Source organism: Callithrix jacchus, chromosome 12 (assembly GCF_049354715.1).
Source record: "Callithrix jacchus isolate 240 chromosome 12, calJac240_pri, whole genome shotgun sequence".
Lineage (NCBI taxonomy): Eukaryota > Metazoa > Chordata > Mammalia > Primates > Cebidae > Callithrix > Callithrix jacchus.
The window spans coordinates 123,461,794-123,480,356 of NC_133513.1; the positions used below are offsets into that span (position 1 = coordinate 123,461,794).

The following is an 18,563-nucleotide window of genomic DNA, read 5'->3' on the forward strand; positions in this document are numbered from 1 at the left end:
ATTTTTGCTTCATCTTTTCAATATTGCAGAGTGCTGGGTATTGCTGTTTTACAGATGTGGAAGTTATTACTCTACAAAGCCATGTTTGTAATTATGAAACTGAAACTTCAATTCAGGTTGTTTTTTGAGATAGAGTCTCACTCTGTCACCCAGCTGTAGTGCAGTAGCACAATCTCGGCTCACTGCAGCCTTTGCCTCCCAGGTTCATGCAATTCTTCTGGCTCAGCCTCCTGAGTAGCTGAGACTATAGGCATGCATCATCATATCTGGCTAATTTTTGTGTTTTTAGTAGAGATGAGGTTTCATCATATTGGCCAGGCTGGTCTTGAACTCCTGACATCATGATCTATCCAGCCTTGGCCTCCCAAAGTGCAGGGATTACAGGCGTGAGCCACCACACCCAGCCAAATTCAGGGTTTTTTTGTTTGTTTTTAAGACGAGGTTTCACCATGTTGGTCAGGCTGGTCTTGAACTCCCGACCTCAGGTGATCCGCCTGCCTTGACCTCCAAAGTGCTTGAATTACAGGTGTAAGCCACCGCGCCCAGCCTAAATTCAGGTTTTATGACATTCTTTCTTCTCTGTTTTACTTTTTGGGCTCATACTGTTAGAAAGTCGGGTAACCTACTTTAAGTTTTGAAAAATGTATATTTTGAGTATTTTCCTGTGGCGTTAAAAGTTCTTTGAAAATTTGATTTGTAATGGCTTTATAATTTCTTATGACCATTTAAAAACTGTATTGTCGAGCATCAGATTTTTGTAGTTGTTTGCTACGTAAAATAATGGGAAAATAGTCTCTTAGTTACTTCTTTAGGATTGATCCTTATTTGTAAGAAATTTCTGAAAGATCCCAATTTAATTTTTACCAGCAGGATATGAAAGTACTTTTCGCCATCCTTTTTATCATTGAATATTATGATTTAAGCAGTCCTTTTGTTGACTGGGGACTGTGGCTCATACCTGTGATTGCAGCACTTTGGGAGGCCAAGGCAGGTGGACTGCTTGAGCCCAGGAGTTTGAGACCAGCCTGCTCACTGGCGAAACCCCATTGTTACAAAGAACAAAACAAAACAAACCCAGAAAATACTAGCTAGGTGTGGTGGCATATGCCTGTAGTCTGGGAGGCCGAGGTGGGAGGATCGCCTGAGCCCAGGAAGTTGAGGTTGTAGTGAGCCGTGATCACACCACTGCACTCCAGCCTGGGCATTAGAGTAAGACCCTGTCTTAAAAAAAAAAAAAAAAAGAACTAACAAAATGCACCAACAAAAGGCAATAACAAAGTGCCCAGATCTTAATCATCAGATTGATTAATTTTGACAATTGTGTGCACACCAGTAACCACCATTCACAGGAAGAATGTAGAACCCCAGGAAGTTTTCTGTCCCCTTTCCCTTAACTACTGATCTGTTTCTGTCACTGTAGATGAGTTTTCCGTGCTCTTGGACTTTGTGTGAGTGGAATCATACAGTTCTTTTTCATGTCTGTGGCATATTTTGCTCACATATTTTTGAGCTTCATCCGTGTCATTGCCTGTGTCTGTAGTTGGTTTCATTTTACTGCTAAGTTATATTCCATTGTATGAATATCTATACCTTTCTCCCATTTATGGACATTTGGCTAATTTCCAGTTTTGGGTTATTATCTGTAGGGCTGCTGTGAGCATTCTCGCATGAGGCCGCTGTGAAACCTCTGTTTTTGTTCTCAGCATTCTTAGGCCATGGAGACTCCCTGGATCCTCTTCACTGCTGGAGGCTATAGTGGACAGAGGCTCCTGAGGGAGGGTGTTGAGGGGATCAGGCCTTTGCTCTAGTTCTAGGGCCAGAATTCAGTTCCAGGGCCCCAGAAAACTGCAAGGAAGACTGAAAATTGTAATCTAGCTGAATGCACAGGAGGAAGTTGAAACAGTGCTTGATTCAAATCGTGTAGTCTTTGCCTTGGACCTGAGGCCCCACCCACCAACTCAACCATTGAAGCTGCTGAGTTGTGCACGATGCAAATTAACACCCAGTGGCAGGGGGGCCCCTACGGTGTGTCCTTCCCTGCCTTAGATGGGTCTTTCTTTGGAGCTTCCTGCTTTCCTTTTGTGTGCCCTTCACCAGTCCTACCAGTGGTCTCTGCCCTCTGTTTTCCTATGTTTCAGCAATTGACTTTGCTTCCCACCTGAGAGAAAACAGGACTTTTCCCCAGCCCTCCTTCCACTCCCACCTCTCCCAACACATACTGTTTATTCATAGCCTTACCCATTCTTAATTCCTTGGCTCCTGACTTAGAGGAGACTGCCATTCTTCTCTAAGGTAAGCTGTTCTCTGCTGTGGATTTCCCCTCTCCTGCCCCTTCTAAGTCCTAGCGTCCTCAGCTGTCTTGTGTCTACGTTTCCCTTTCCATTTGCACTATCCCCAGGCGGAGAAAACATGAAAATTTTCTTACATTAAAAATGCCTCTCCTTGATTTAGTCTTTTCCTCTGCCTGTAAGATCTCTTAGAGTGTCTCTCTGCTTCCTCACCTTCACTTCCATTCTCAGTGGGCTGCAGTCTGACCTGTGTTTCCGCTATTCCACTGAGGTTAACTCTCTTAGTTGCCTTTCCCGCTGCATTGGATGGTCGTCACTCCCTCTTGATGCTCTTCTCCTGACCTCTGTGAGACCCTTTAATCTTCCAGTACTGCTTGGACCCCTTCTCTGCTTCACTACATGAGTTCCTTCTCCTCCATCTGCCTGATTAGATATTGATAAGCCCCTGAGTCGCTGACCCCGGGTCTTTTCTGTGTCCCTCTGTATCCCTTTGCAGTGTGGTGCTGGCACTGTCCTTTCTTGACTCCCAAATCTGCATATCAAGTGTAGACTTCTTCCCTGAACTCTAGACGTTGTACTAACAGCCCATTAAACTTCTTCCCTCAGGTTGGCTGCTTCTGCACTATGATTTGAGACATAGTGCCACCACTGACCATCAGCCTCTAAGCCAGAGCTTGGAGCCAGCTGTAGATTGTGCCTCATCTGTCACCAAATCCTGCCCCCTCTACCTTTGAAAATCTAATGCTTCTCTTTGCTTCTGCTTTCCTGACACTTTATTGTAAGCTTATTCCTTTCTCTCTGGTGTTATTTGATTGATTTTTACAGTTACTCCTTTCTTTACCCACAGGTTAGTTGTCCTTGGTTCTTTTCACTGTGGAACATACTCTGTTCGTGATTTTTCAGAGCTCTTTAGGAGGTAGTATATTTGAACAGAATTCTATAAAACTGAAGGATTTTTCAGTTGGATATGCCTGTAGATGTTTTTGCCAAGATCATTTTGTATAAACTAAAATAGATACAAATTATAACTATTCTGTGTGTTCATACTGTAAATATTCCGAGTTTTTTTTTTTTTTTTAATGGGTCTTGCTTTGTTGCCCACAGTGGAGTGTAGTGGTATAATCATGGCTCACTGCAACCTCCACCTCCTGGGCTCAAATGATCCTCCTACCTGAGCCTCCCGAAATGCTGATTACAGGCATGAGCCACCTTGCCTGGCCTAGAGAAATCTTTCTTTTTTTTTTTTTGAGATGGAGTCTTGTTCTGCTGCCCAGGCTACAGTGCAGTGGTGTGATCTCAGCTTACTGCAACCTCTGCCTCCCGGGCTCAAATGATTGAGCCTCAGCCTCCTGAGTAGATGGGATTACAGGTGTGCACCAGTGCACCTGGCTAATGTTTTGTATTTTTAACAGAGATGGGGTTTCACCATGTTAGCCAGACTGGTCTTGAACTGCTGACCTCAAGTGATCCACCCGCCTTGGCCTCCCAAAGTGCTGGGATTATAGGCGTGAGCCACTGTGCCCAACCTAGAAATATCTTTTGTAGCATAGTATTAAAAAGTATAAAAGAATGTCTTTGTGAAAAGCAGTTCTGTTCTTTTTCTTGTTTTCCACTGGGATGCCTTCATTTTCAACATTTATTGCTGTTTCTATGGTCAGGGTTATGTCTCTTCATCACTATACCACATTTAAAAAGTAAATAATTATATTACTAGTAATAATGTATCTACAACCATTTTTCACAAACATTGTGCCATTTAATACAGAAATTCAGTTTTACTTTCCTCAGGGGTCTGAGAATATGGTTGATTTACCTGGCTTTTTTTTCTTTTACTTAAAGTTCTGGGGTACATGTGCAGAACATGCAGGTTTGTTACATAGGTATACATGTGCCATGGTGGTTTGCTGCAGCTATCAACCTGTCATCTAGGTTTTGAGCCCTACAAGCATTAGGTGTTTGTTCTAATGCTTTCCCTCCCCTTACTCCAGCCCCCTGACAGACCCCAGTTTGTGATGTTCCCCTTTCTGTGTCTGTGTGTTCTCATTGTACAACTCATGAGTGAGAACATGCGGTTTTTCTGTTCCTGTGTTAGTTTGCTGAGAATGGTGGCTTCTAGCTTCTTCCATGCCCCTGCAAAGGACATGAACTCATTCCTTTTTATGGCTGCATAGTATTCTATGGTGTATATGTGCCATATTTTCTTTATCCAGTCTATCATTGATGGGCATTTGGGTTGGTTCCAATTCTTTACTATTGTAAATAGTGCTACAATAAACATATGTGTTCATGTGTCTTTATAGTAGAATGATTTATAATCCCTTGGGTATATATGCAGTAATGGGATTGCTGGGTCAAATGGTATTTCTGGTTCTAGATCCTTAAGGTATCACCACACTGCCTTCCACAATGGTCGAACTAATTTACACTCCCACCAACAGTGATTTACATGACTTTTAATTGAGGTGGATGAATATTCAGATCTACTTCATATGGGCTTGACTTGAAATATCATTGACTTGAAAATTTATCTGAAAGAGTCTCAAGACCTTGCAGAGCCCTTTTGTATTCCAATGTTATATACAGCAAAATTCTAGCAGTATGAAAAAATTCTTTTAAAGGTTTTTTTTTTCCTTTTTCGTAATTTATATCAGTATTTGTTTGTTTCCAAAATTGGTATAATTTTAAATCAATGCATTTAATTGATTTCCAGGTCCCTCCTTGTGGTCCATTTCTGGGCACCATGGGCTCCACAATGTGCACAGATGAACGAAGTTATGGCAGAGTTAGCTAAAGAACACCCTCAGGTTTCATTTGCGAAGGTATTTATATTCCAGTGTTGTGTCTTTTATGAATTTAATTCTGATTTATGATTTATGGGTTAGATTAGGTTGGGTGTGGTAGCTCATGCCTGTAATCTCAGTACTTTGGGAGGCTGAGGCGGGTGGATCACCTGAGTTCAAGAGTTTGAGACCAACTGGCCAAGAGAGTGAAACCCTGTCTCTACTAAAATACAAAAATTAGCTGGGCATGGTGGTGGGCATCTGTAATCGCAGCTATGTGGGAGGCCAAGGCAGGAGAAGCGTTTGAACCCAGGAGGCAGAGGTTGCGGTGAGCCCAGATCGTGCCACTGCACTCCAGTTTGGGTGACCGAGCGAGACTTCACACAAAACAAAACAAAACAAAACAAAAAACACCAATGAAAGATTAGATTTTATTAACTAGTATAAAGAAGGAGTGCTGTGGAATTCCACATATCTATAATTGGTGTGGGATCTGTTATTTTAGCAAATTCTTTTTTTTTTGAGACAGAGTTTTGCTCTTGTTGCCCAAGCTGGAGTGCAATGGCACGATCTCGGCTCAGTGCAACCTTTGCCTTCTGGGTTCAAGCAATTCTCCTGCCTTAGCCTCCTGAGTAGCTGGGATTACAGGCATGTGCAACCATGCCTGGCTAATATTGTATTATTAGTAGAGACGGGATTTCTCCATGCTGTTCAGGCTGGTCTCAAACTCCCAATCTCAGGTGATGCGCCCCCCTCAGCCTCCCAAAGTGCTGGGATTATAGGCATGAGCCACCATGCCAGGCCTATTTTTGCAAATTATTCTTAAAAATTTTAAATGATTTTGCATTTCTCTCTCTCTCTCTCTCTTTTTTTTTTCCAAACGGAGTCTCGCTCGTCTAGGGTGGAGTGTAGTGGTGCAATCTTGGCTTGTTGCAACCTTCACCAACTGGGTTCAAGCGATTCTCCTGCCTCAGCCTCTTGAGTAGCTGGGATCACAGGCCCGTGTCACCATGCCTGGCTACTTTTGTATTTTTTAGAGACAGGGTTTCTCCACGTTGGTCAGGCTGGTCTTGAACTCCTGACCTCAGGTGATCCTCCCGCCTCAGCCTCCCAAAGTGCTGGGAACCACTGTGCCTGGTCAGTTTTGCATTTCTTATGTACACTTTTCCTCGACCATCCTTGGGTATGGGGCATGACTACCAAATATCAAGGTAACTGTGGGCTGGAGATTTGGAGTGCACAGGCAGAAGAGTTAGTTCCCTGTGGGTAACTATGGTTTTAAGACATTTAAAATAGTAACAGAAATTATGTTGTTAAAAAGCTAGGTGTGCTGTGGAAAATAAGAAAGGGTATAGGGAACAGGAAGTTGCTATCTTGGTTTAGATGAGGGTGAAAGCCTTCCTAACCTGTTGAGAATGCAGAGGGGAGGGAAGCCAGTCAGTATCTTCCTTGCCTCTTGTGTTTTTCACTCTGGTTTTGTGTGTTCCTACATTCCTGCTGTCTCTTGAGTGGATACCTACTAGGAAAGCAGTAGTTGACTGTGAATTAACTCCATTAATTTAGCATATTAAAGTTATTATTCAGCATTTAGTACTGGGTTAGGCAACAAGGCCAAAATATGTGTGGAGAGTCTTAGAAATGAATTACGGGGAGGGGAGATGCACCTTGTATTCCAGAGCCTGAGTCCTTAAGATTTAAAAAACAAATGAAAAATCAAAGTCTTATTTTTTAAAACAAGAATTGGTGAGTTCAGAGTACATGTTAGCCAATATACTCGTATATGGGGTTAAAAATAACGTCAACTGTATTGGTCTGTATGCCTGTTTTTATGTAAACTGAAAAACACAGAATTCTGAAGGATAATTCATTTGTATAGTAGGTGATAAAATGTTCAGGCAGTTTCTGTATAGGTAAGTTTGCTTTGAATAGGTATTATACTCAGATGACTCAAAATTCCAAACACAATAGAGAGGTGTCCATTCAGGAGGCTCACCCCATTCCTTCCTTGTCACCCTTGTGTCCCACCACATAAGTAACTGCTTGTATGAATTTTGTATGAATCCTTCTAGTGTTTCTTTATGCAAATAGGCAGATGTGAATATAGTGGTTAGCTTTTTAAAATTTAAGGACTTATTTAAAATTCCAATGAAATGTATAATGTAACTTTAGATTGTAACCCTAAAATGTCCAATATAAATAATAGAAGGGGACATTAAAACTGCATGTTTGGTCACTGATAAAAGATAATGATTACAAGCGAAATGAATGATTAAACATTTCAATCACAAGATTAATCAAGATGATGGTAATTGTTCTAAGTCTGCATTTATGTGTATCATGTTACTGGTTTAGGCAACACATTGTTCTTTGCTGCTATCTGAATGATTTATTTAAAGTGACTATAGAATTACTTCTCGCCTTGGTACCAGACTTGGCAGTGAGATTTTACGTTGCTCAAGTGCTTAAGTATCTCTGTGAGCCAAAGGTTGGAGGTGCTTTTGGGTGGTGGGGGATACCTGAGCTTGACTGCACCTGCCACTCATGAGGATGACGACAGCATAAGATTGGTCATTCCTCCAGGAGTCATCACTTTCCAGAAACTCACTGTATGACATAGTTTTTCTTTCATTAGACATCACTAAGGGCAAAGGTGATATGCATGGCGTTTGTAAGGTAGCTAATTATAGTAGTAAGCAAGAGAAGTAGAATGAGGTATCATTGGTCTTTCCCAGCAAGAGAGGCATGCAGGCTGGGCGCTGTGGCTCACACCTCTAATCCCAACACCTCTTGAGGCTGAGGTGGGAGGATTGCTTAAGGCCAGGAGTTCGAAACCAGCCTGACACACATAGCAAGACCATTTCTACAAAAGAAAAGCTGGCTGGGTGTGGTGGCTCATGCCTGTAATCCCAGCACTTTGGGAGGCTGAGGCAAGCGGATCATCTGAGGTCAGGAGTTCAAGACCAGCCTAGCCAACGTGGTGAAACCCTGTCTCTACTAAAAATACAAATATTATCTGGCTGGTGGCATGTGACTGTAATCCCAGCTACTTGGGAGACCGAGGCAAGAGAACCACTTGAACCTGGGAAGCAGAGGTTGTAGTGAGTCAAGATTGCGCCATTGCACTTTAGCGTATGTTGGATTTTATTCTCCAGGAAGGAACTCTAAAAATGCCTCTCAGATAATTCTGGTAGAATTGTTTAATCTTAAAAAGACTGTCAGTTTTTATCTGTGCTATCTTGGTAATTTTAAAAATCCACAATTAACATGGTTTTATTAGCTGTTTCTGAGCTAAGTTTGGCAGAACTTTAAAGAAGTTATCAAAACTATTAATTTAAATTTCTGTTTTGAAATTTATATTTGGCTGTCTGACAAGGATTTTGATTTTGAAAAAATAAGTATATATATGTGTGTATGTTGTGATGGAGTCTCACTCTATTGCCCAGGCTGGAGTGCAGTGTCTTGATCTTGGCTCACTGCAACCTCCATTTCCCGGATTCAAGTAATCCTCCTGCCCCAGCCTCCTAAGTAGCTGGGATTACAGGTGTAAGCCACCATGCCCAACTAATTTTTTTATTTTTAGTAGACATGGGAGTTTCACCATGTTGGGCAGGCTGGTCTCAAACCCCTGACCTCATGATCTGCCTGCCTCAGCCTCCCAAAGTGCTGGGATTACAGGCATGAGCCACCACGTCCAGCTGAAATTCTATTTTTTTTTTTTAATATCACACATTACAGAGTAGAAGGAAGTCTCTTTATGAGGTTTAACCAAATGTCCCTGAATAACAGGTTTAAGTGTTCTCTCCTTAGTCTTGCACCTCAATGCCATCATTGGCAAGTGGCCATCCTCATTCTTGGCTTAGGTATAGTGACAACTTTTTTTTAATATTCTGTCAAAATTTATTTATCACACAGTAAATGCCACACTGTAGTCTAGGCACTGAGGACACGGAACATAACACTAAGGGTCACAGACAGCAGATAGTAGTCATATATGTTATCAAGGTAATTTTAGGTAGTTATAAGTTCTACAAAAGAAATAAATAGGCTGTGAAAGATGGGAACTGGGATAGGTGGGTTACTTTATTTAGGTTGGGCTGAAAGAGTGTATCTAAGGAAGAGAGATCTTTTTAAGAGATAGGTCTCACTCTCACCCAGGCTAGGGTACAATGGCATGATCAGAGCTCACTACACCCTCAAACTTCTGAGCTCAAGCATTCTTCCCACCTTGGCCTCCCAAAGTGCTGGGATTACAGGTGTGAGCCACTGTGCCAGCAGGGACATCTGAAAAATGAAAAGGAACCAGCTATTGGGAGAGCTAGGAAGAGCTTTTAACCAAAGTGCAGAGTGTTCAAGCAGAAGGCTAGTGGGGCTGGAGGGTGGTGAGGGAGGGGAGAGTGTGACATGAGGTTGGAGTGGCAGGCAGGTACGGGTCATTGACCTTGTGGGGACCGATAACATTCAGATCTTATTCCAAGTGCAGTAGCTATGACACAGTTGCATTCCTATCTTAAATCAGTTACACAGCTGCTGGGAGGAGAATGGTTTCAAGTGGGAAGGATGCAGAATACAAACAGGTACCCTGTTTAGGAGGCTACTAGGCCAGGTGAGAGATGAAATGATGTCATGGTCTGAGTGGGCTTATATTTTGGAGGGGAGCCCAGAACACCTGTTGATGGAATATTTGTGAGTGAGAGAGAAATGGATTAATCAAGGTTGGCTCCTTTTTGATTTGAGCAACTGGATGGATTTTGTGAGCTAGAGATGCCTTCAGAAGGTGCAGGTTTAGTGAGAAGTGTTTGATAGAGCTCTGAGTGCAGATATTGAGCGTGTAGTCTGGAGGCAAGGGGAGAAGACTGGGCTGGGAAGAACTTGGGAGTTGTCAGAGCAGGGACATTGAGAGCCATAGGGTTGGATGAACCCACGCCAGGAGAATGAGTGTGGACAGGCATAGAAGAGACTCAGAACAAGGCTGGCACATGCTGGTGTTCAGAGGCTGCCCGAGGTGAAGGAAACAGACACTGATTCTGAGCATCTAGGGAGGGCAGAGGAAACATGGAGAGCCATGTGGGAGGTGTTGCAGGAAGGTGGTGTGGTCACTGTTACTGAAGGGTACTGAAGGGTCAGTGAAAGGAGGAAAGGGCAGCAGGCCTGAAGTGGAACATATGGTGTAGGGAGGTGCTTGGCTGCACACACACACTGTCTGCCTACATCACTCAACAGGTGTGTAATTGTCCTAGTCCATTTGTACTGCTGTAACAGAATACCTTAGACTGAGTAATTTTTTTTTTTTTTTTTTTTGAGACGGAGGTTTGTTCTTGTTGCCAAGGCTGGAGTGCAATGGTGTGATCTCGGCTCAGTGCACCCTCCACCTCCCAGTTCAAGCGATTCTCCTGCCTCAGCTTCCTGAGTAGCTGGGATTACAGGCATGCATCACTACGCTCGGCTAATTTTGTATTTTTATAGAGATGGGGTTTCTCCATGTTCGTCAGACTGGTCTCAAACTCCCGACCTCAGGTGATCTGCCCGCCTCAGCTTCCCAAAGTGCTGAGATTAGAGGTGTGAACCACTATGCCTGGCTAGACTGAGTAATTTTTTTTTTGAGACAGAATCTCGCTCTGTTGCCAGGTGCCAGGCTGGAGTGCAGTGGTGCCATCTCATCTTACTGCAACCTCTGCCTCCTGAGTTCAAGCAATTCTCATGCCTCAGCCTCCTGAGTAGTTGGAACTACAGGTGCGCGCCACCATGCCCAGCTAAGTTTTGTATTTTTTAGTAGAGACGGGGTTTCACCATGTTGGCCAGGATGGTCTCGATCTCTTGACTTTGTAATCTGCCCACCTCGGCCTCCCAAAGTGCTGGGATTACAGGTGTGAACCACTGCGCCCAGACTAGACTGAGCAATTTTTAAGTAACAGATTTATTGCTCACAGTTCTAGAGGCTATGAAGTCCAAGATCAAAGCACCAGCAGATTCAGTGTCTGGCAAGGGCTTGCTCTCTGCTCCCAGGATGGCACCTTGTTGCTGTGTTCCTCACAGGGTAGCAGGAGAAGAAGAGCAAAAAGGGACTCGCCAGCCTCAAACCCTTTTATCATGGCACTATTCCCAACATGAGGGCAGAGGCTTCATGGCCTAATCACCTCCCAAAGGCCCTTCTTAATTGCTGTCACCTTGGATGTTAATTTCCAGCATATGAATTTAGGAGGGACATATACATTCAAACCATGGCAGTGCTAGGCCAAGTTATGGAACCTCTTTAAGTTCCAGTTTCTTCTGTAAAATGGAGGGTAAAGACAGTTCCTTTTATTGTGAGGATTCAATGAGTCTACACATGAAGCACACTTAGAACAGTGTCTGACCCAGAGTAAATTGTAGCTACTTGCTGTTACTATCATAGTGGTCCCTGATGACCCCTGGTCAATAAAAGTAGAACAGAGAGAGGATTCCCCACCTCTGGATTTACCTGTTGCCTCTGTTGCACTTTCTGTCCTACAAAGACACAGCCGGTGGGACTGGTCCCAAAGCTTGGATTCTTGGTGTAGGAAGCAATTGGTTTCCACTTGAGGCATTTTATCTCAATTTTATTTTGGAAATATTCGTGTTTGATTGGTGTTGAAGTCGTTTATAAATCCTACTTTGACATGTAAATCTTTCTGATTGTAGTCGTAGGAAAAATGAACCGTGGTTTAGTGATGAAAGCACAGATTCTACAGTCAAACACACTTGGTTTCTTTCTCGGCTCTGCCACTTACTCGCCATGTATCGTTGAGCAAGTTACCCAAGTTACCTTCTGTGTTAGGGTTCTCGAGAGAAACAGAACTAACTAGTAGGGTAGGTACAGTTAGATGAGAGGGGATTTAGGAGGCTGAGAAGTCTCACTATCTGCCCTCCACTCACTGGAGAATTAGGGGAGCCGGTGGCATAGCTCAGTCCAAGTCTAAAGGCCTGAGAACCTGGGGGGCCTCTGGGGCAAGTGCTGCAGTCTAACGGCTGAAGAACCTAGAGCTCTGATGTCCACAGACAGGAGAAGGTGGATAGCCCAGCTCCAGCAGGGAGAGATGGGGCAGGAGGCGTGGGGGGTTGGGGGGAGGGATGTGTGCAGAGGAGAGGGAGGGAGAGAGAGAACGAGGGAGAAAGAATTTGCTTTTTTCTAGTTTTTTTCAGGCCATCAGCCTGTTGGATGGTGTCCCCCCATACTGGGTGAGAATGGATCTTCCTTAGTCACTCTACTAATTCAAATGCTGGTCTCTTCCTGAAACACCCTCACAGCCATGTCCAGAAGTAATGTTTTAAGAGCTGTCTGGATCTCTCTTAACCCAGTCAAGTTGAAACCTTAAACAACCATCACACCTCCTCCTGAACCACTTATTAAGTTGAGATGATAACATGGTAAAATTTTGCACCTTTCAAAATTGTCTGTAGGCTGGGCTGTTTCATGTTAAGGTCTTCTCATGGTTTATGGCACAGAGTAGGTCGCCCCTGGATGATAGCTATTTTTCATCATCTTTTGAGCTTTTCTGAATGCAGATCCTTTAAACATATTTATACATTTATTTTCTATTTTCATTGTTAAAACTGTTATATTAAATCCAACAAAAATATTTCTAATGAATTTTAGTACTGCAGAAGTTTAGGACTTCAGATGCCCTTGATCTTCCGGAGAACTCTTTTGCCTTAAATGGGATTCCTGTTCCCATCTTCTGAAGATTTGTCTGTTACCATTGCCTCTGGGTTATGAAGATCTCCTTCTGGGAGCTGACTGAGTGGAGGCAGTTGTGGCAGTCTCAGCCTTCAGCAGGAATTGTAAGAGGTCATTTGCTTTCCAGAAGAATTGCTGCTCCACTGGAAACCAGCAGGAATATAAGAAGAATTCAGATTTTTTTTTTTTTGAGACAGAGTTTTGCTCAGTCTGCCAGGCTGGAGTGTAATGGTGTGATCTCAGCTCACTGTAACCTCCACCTCCTGGGTTCAAGTGATTCTTCTGCCTCAGCCTCCTGTGTAGCTGGGATTACAGGCATCTGCCATCATGCTTGGCTAAGAAACCAGATTTAAAAGAAGATAGGAAGTTGTTTTTCTGATTCAGGGTACTGCCTGTTTTGTACTGGTTTAAGACCATGTTACCTTCCTTCTACTTATTATTACCCTTTTTTGGATTTGTATTACTTTTTGCTTAGAATTCAATAGTACTATAGGAAGGGCCCTTTTCTGATTCTTGTACGATGCCCAGTGCGTAGTGGGCACTCCATGTATGTTAGTTGAAAGACAGAAAATAACGAGCTGGAGGGTAGTAGTGTAGGCATGTCCTAGTCATCAACTTTTTGATCTGAGTGTGCTGTTGTGTATGTGAAAGAAAGTAGCACAAATGTCTTTAAAACTTTTGAGAGTCTGTTCTAAATAGCTGTCTCTGAATGCTTTATCTTTTTGTTCTTTTTTTCAGATTATTTGCCTGTTGATTTAAAATGTATAGAATTTTCCTATAAGTACATTTAAAAATGTAAATAGTTAAAAATGCTGTTGCAAAAGAGTTTTCTTCTTCTTGTATTTTTTTATTTTTTGAGACAGAGTCTTGCTCTGTTAACTGGCCGGAGTGCAGTGGCTCAATCTTGGCTCACTGAAACCTCCACCTCCTGGGTTCAAGCGATTCTCTGCCTCAGCCTCCCAAGTAGCAGGGACTACAGGCATGTGCCTCCACGTCTAGCTAATTTTTGTAATTTTAGTAGAGATGGGGTTTCACCATGTTGGCCAGGATGGTCTCGATCTCTTGACCTCGTGATCCACCCACTGAGGCCTCCCAAAGTGCTGGAATTACAGACATGAGCCACTGCACCCAGCTCTGCAGTTTTCTAAAAAATTAAAAATTAAGATAGTCAAAGAGCGCCCAAGAATGTAGCAGATAGAAGAGAAAAACCAAAGACAGGTAACTCTGCTTCCCACTTTGTCTGCAAGCTTTATTTGGATAGATATAACCTGACCGGGTAAGGCTCTGGGTAAAAATAGTCTTTCAGGCCCAGTGGAAATCTTTCACTCTTGGAAAATTATAGCATATATACTTTAAAAACTTTTAACAATATAATTTATCAATAAATTTTATTTCCTATAGGTATAATGTGAATACAGAGTTTTATTGGTTTCAAGAAGTTTATATCAAATTGACAGTCCTATGAGGGAAGGATATATCTTGGTATTTCACAAAGTATATCGTTTATAAAGATCTACATAGATAGCTTGCAGTAATTGTGCTCTAATAATTTGGAAATGGTGTTACTAAATAGGTTTAAATTAATGCATCAGATATCACATCCTGTCTTGTTGAGGGGCCTCAAGGAAATTATCAAATACAATGCAATCGTCTTATTTAAAAGGCATTTGCATTATAAATAGACTGGAAACAAGTAACCTAGCAAGGTATCTGCCTAGTGTCCAGCAGCCTTGCAGGAGTTAAAAGCAAAATTTATTAGACATCAATAGTTTATTGAAGAAATAGTCCTTTTTGCTTCATAATTTGCAGAAGGCTGCAACTGTCAGTCATGATGTACTGCCTCTTGAAATTAGTCAATAGAGCAAACAGCAAGAATTGCTGTGGGCAGAAAATAAGCACTGTAATCATGACATAACTGGGGTCAGTGATTTATGGATTTCAATATAGTAGTAGCTGCATATGATTGAAAATTTACTAGGTCACTAGTGCACCAAAAATTTTATTCACAGCCTCCAGGCATCTTTTGAAATGTGCAACAAAATAAAAACCTCTGAACCTGTTTTGACACTGCAGACTCAGTGGATGACATGCCAGCCCAGTGAGTCTCATTTAAATGTAAATGTGTCATAAACTTTTGTACCATACTCTTTAAAAATGCCAGCTACTTGAAGGGATAATGCATGTGAAACTGATTTACATATTGAAGTAGTGAAAAAGGACCTTGTAATAATCAAGTTTGAATTCTTTCATTTTAAAGTTGGAAGCTGAAGGTGTTCCTGAAGTATCTGAAAAATATGAAATTAGCTCTGTTCCCACGTTTCTGTTTTTCAAGGTACGTATAAAGGTGGCTCAAGAGATCATCCATTTATAGGGTGCCGTGGGGCTACCTGTTTGTTTCTTTACCCTCTGTCTAATCCCCGAATATTAGGTTATTTGGCTGTTTCTGGCCCTTTGCCTTTCTTCTGATAGTCTCAATTTTTACCCCAATGCTGAGAAAGAAGACCATGTCAGCTGCTTGCCAACATCTTAGGAAAGTGGCATGGACTGTGTAGTGCCAGCAGCCAGAATTAGCTACTTGATCAAAATCCAGATATGTGGCTGTGGAACCGCAGTGCTACCTGAGTTGGTTGAATTGGTTGTTTAGAGCCTGTGCCTGGACATAATGGAACCTCTGGCTGGTTCTGGTTTGATGAATGACTCTAGGAAGCAGGTGCAAATCTGAGCTTCCGGGCACCCGGGGGTGTTATGGTAGTTCCCCAAATACCTCATTTATACCTAATAGATTCATCCCAGCCAGTGTAGGGGCAGTCTTTTTTGTATTTGGTTAGACTGACCTGATTTGACTTTGAGATGTTGCAGTGTTTTCTCAGTGTTTATCCAAGAAAAGAAAAAAATTATTATGTATTTCTAAAATTGAGTTGCAGTGCAGGCAATTGGCAATGAGGGTTTCTTTTTTCACATCTCCGGTAATACTGTTGTTTCCTTTAAAAATTTGAACTATGTAACTGTTTGGAATGCTGCACATACTCTAAATAACTCTTTAAACTTTAGAATTCTCAGAAAATCGACCGATTAGATGGTGCACATGCTCCAGAGTTGACCAAAAAAGTTCAGCGACATGCATCTAGTGGCTCCTTCCCACCCAGCGCTAATGAACATCTTAAAGAAGATCTCAACCTGCGCTTGAAGAAATTGACTCGTGCTGCCCCCTGCATGCTGTTTATGAAAGGAACTCCTCAAGAACCACGCTGTGGTAAGAAGCTGCCTTTAAGATAATCTAAACAAAATGGGTGCTTTCCCAGAATAGGGTGTGGTTGAGATGGGCATCCTCTTTACAAGCTACACCATACATCTTATACTTGTGTTCGCATACCCTTAGAAAATCAGAAAGGTTATAATTTCCAAGGAGATTCTGATTAGGTGATAAGAATTAGTTTGCATTATAGACTCAATGTTGGAACCAAAAGGAGCCTCAGAACTCGTCTAATTCAGAATTTTGTTTTATACATATGTCCTCAGACTCAAAGATAGAGGTGACTTGCCCAAGGTCACCTGATACGCAGTTAGGATTAGGTTTCAGGTACCGTATCACTGTCCCCGTTAGCAGGCCTTGTGCCTGTTACTGGCTGCTTTGCTGTTAGCAGTTGCCTTTTCTTTCTTGCCAGCCTCCTATTTTTCACCTAGTTTAGTTTCAGCAATTAAAACATTTGCAGAATTTTCATCCTGTTTTTGTGTCCACCCTGTGTGCTTTTGCCTTCCCTGTGCCATCACTGTCGAATGATTCTCTTTCCCCCTTTGCTGTCATTTCCAGTTTATAGCTGCTAGTAATGGAAAGGTGCCAGCTTCTTGGCTTGTAGTCACTCTTCTTTTCTGTACACATGAATGCTTGTAATTTTGTCCTTAAGTAAGTTTTAGAGTTATTTGACCCCTCCGGTACTGGGTTATTTTCTTTTTACTGTGCCTAGTACATTAGTATGCTGCGTAATTGAGCATTTAATACCATTTGATGATGCTGTCGAGACTCTAAGAGAATTTGTATCAACTACACAGGAGGGAATTTATTAAGATAGGGGCAGTAACATTGAGTATGCTCTTGATATGATTACAGCATGTCCACTGTGACTTTACAAAGATAGCCAAGCTTCCAGTGTGAATTTAATTCTAAATTCTTCCCTGTGGGGTTATTAAATTACATATTAGGTTATGATAATGTGTAGTTTTAAAAATAAAGTTTCATGATGAATTCTGTCTTAAAAGTATCTCTTAGTTCTGCCTAAAAAATTTCCTTGCCAGTATTTTGCCTACTATTTATGTATTGTAAAGCTAACTTGGTCTGTACTAAACTAAAGGTAGGAACAGATAGTCTCTGTCGTGTTTGTTATTTTGCTTTTAATGGGGGTCCCAAATGGTTCAGATTCACCTTCTTCTATGAAACATGAGACTCATTTCTTTTACTTTATGTGGTAGCCTAATAACGGGAACTTACCACTTCAGTTGAGTGGATTGTATTTACCACCTTCTCTCAGATGGCAGGTACGGTAGAACTGGCTGTGAAATGTGGGTGAAGAATACCTGCAGTGGAATCTCTGCAGTATTCTCTCCTTTGGAGTTGAACAGTAGTAGTCTCAGTGTTTTCTGAATGATAAACCTAATGAAAGGGCAAGCTTGGGGAAGCTTGGGGAAGGTGCTCAGAGGAGAAGGATAACCTGGGCAGTATGCTAGACTGGATGTCATGCCAGGTGAGCCTCAGGCCAACCCTGCAGCCTTAGCAGCTTTGGGGACAAGTCAGCTACCCTCCTGGTGCCTTTAATTCCTTCTAGTGCTGCTGAGGGTGGAGCCAATCTTGGGGGGCCTTTTCAGTGCAGATATTGTATGATTATTCAAGTAAATTAGAGAGAAACTTAGAAATTATAGTTTTTCTGCTTCCCTTTTACTTTATTAAACTGAATTTAGAATTTACTTCTAGACATTTTTATATTAACAAAGTGGCATTTGGAAGACTGTACAAATACTAGAATAAAAAAAAGCTTTGAAACATATCAGGGCCAGGTGTGGTGGCTCATGCCTGTAATCCAAGGACTTCAGGAGGTTGAGATGGGTGGATTGCTGGATGTCATGAGTTCGAGGCCAACCTGGCCAACATAGCGAAACCCTGTCTCTACTAAAAATACAAAAATTAGCTGGGCGTGGTGGCGCACACCTGTAGTCCCAGCCGCTTGGGAAGCTGAGGTAGGAGAATCACTTGAACCTGGGAGGCTGAGGTTGCAGTGAGCCGAAATAGTACCATTGCACTCCAGCCTGGGCAACAGTGAAACTCTGTCTCAAAAAACAGAAACAAAACAAAAACGTTTCAGAGCCGTCTGACAACATGGATTATAGATACTCAATTAATAAAAGACAGAATAAAGAAAGATTTTCAGTTACATATGATTTAACAGTTACACTTTCTTCTTTTAAAGTACTTGCTTTCTATATATTTTGTGTTAACTACATTTTCAATGAGCTTTTCTGCTTCCTGATATTTGCTGTTACATTGTCTTTCTGTCATGTACAGTAAAGAGATCATTTAAGGATGTTGCTGTTTTTTAATAAAACACCTACTTAGGATTAATTGGAAAATATTTTTAAACTGTTTTCTTAAGGGACTATAAGTCACTTCAACCCTTTGCTGTTCCTTTCCAAGCCTGCTTAGTAGAGCATTGTTTTTGCCCTTCCGTTGGCATTTTAGAGAAGGGTGTAAGCAAAGCCCCCTTTATAGAAGCACTGGCCATCTAATCTGGTGAACACTCATGTGGCTGCTCT

General features: G+C 42.0%; 1 protein-coding gene across 4 annotated transcripts in view; it reads left to right on the forward strand.

Moving 5' to 3' along the window:
- Nucleotides 1–18,563, forward strand: part of GLRX3 (glutaredoxin 3) — a 71,429-nt gene that overhangs the window by 4,705 nt on the left and 48,161 nt on the right. For 3 of the 4 annotated variants that reach the window (XM_054243484.2, XM_002756714.6, XM_035269518.3), the window contains exons 2-4: nt 4,999–5,107; nt 15,019–15,093; nt 15,813–16,014. In XM_054243484.2, the coding sequence (XP_054099459.1) occupies nt 4,999–5,107; nt 15,019–15,093; nt 15,813–16,014 (386 nt within the window). The remainder of the gene's footprint in view (nt 1–4,998; nt 5,108–15,018; nt 15,094–15,812; nt 16,015–18,563) is intronic. The other variant, XM_078344108.1, reaches the window with a different exon arrangement.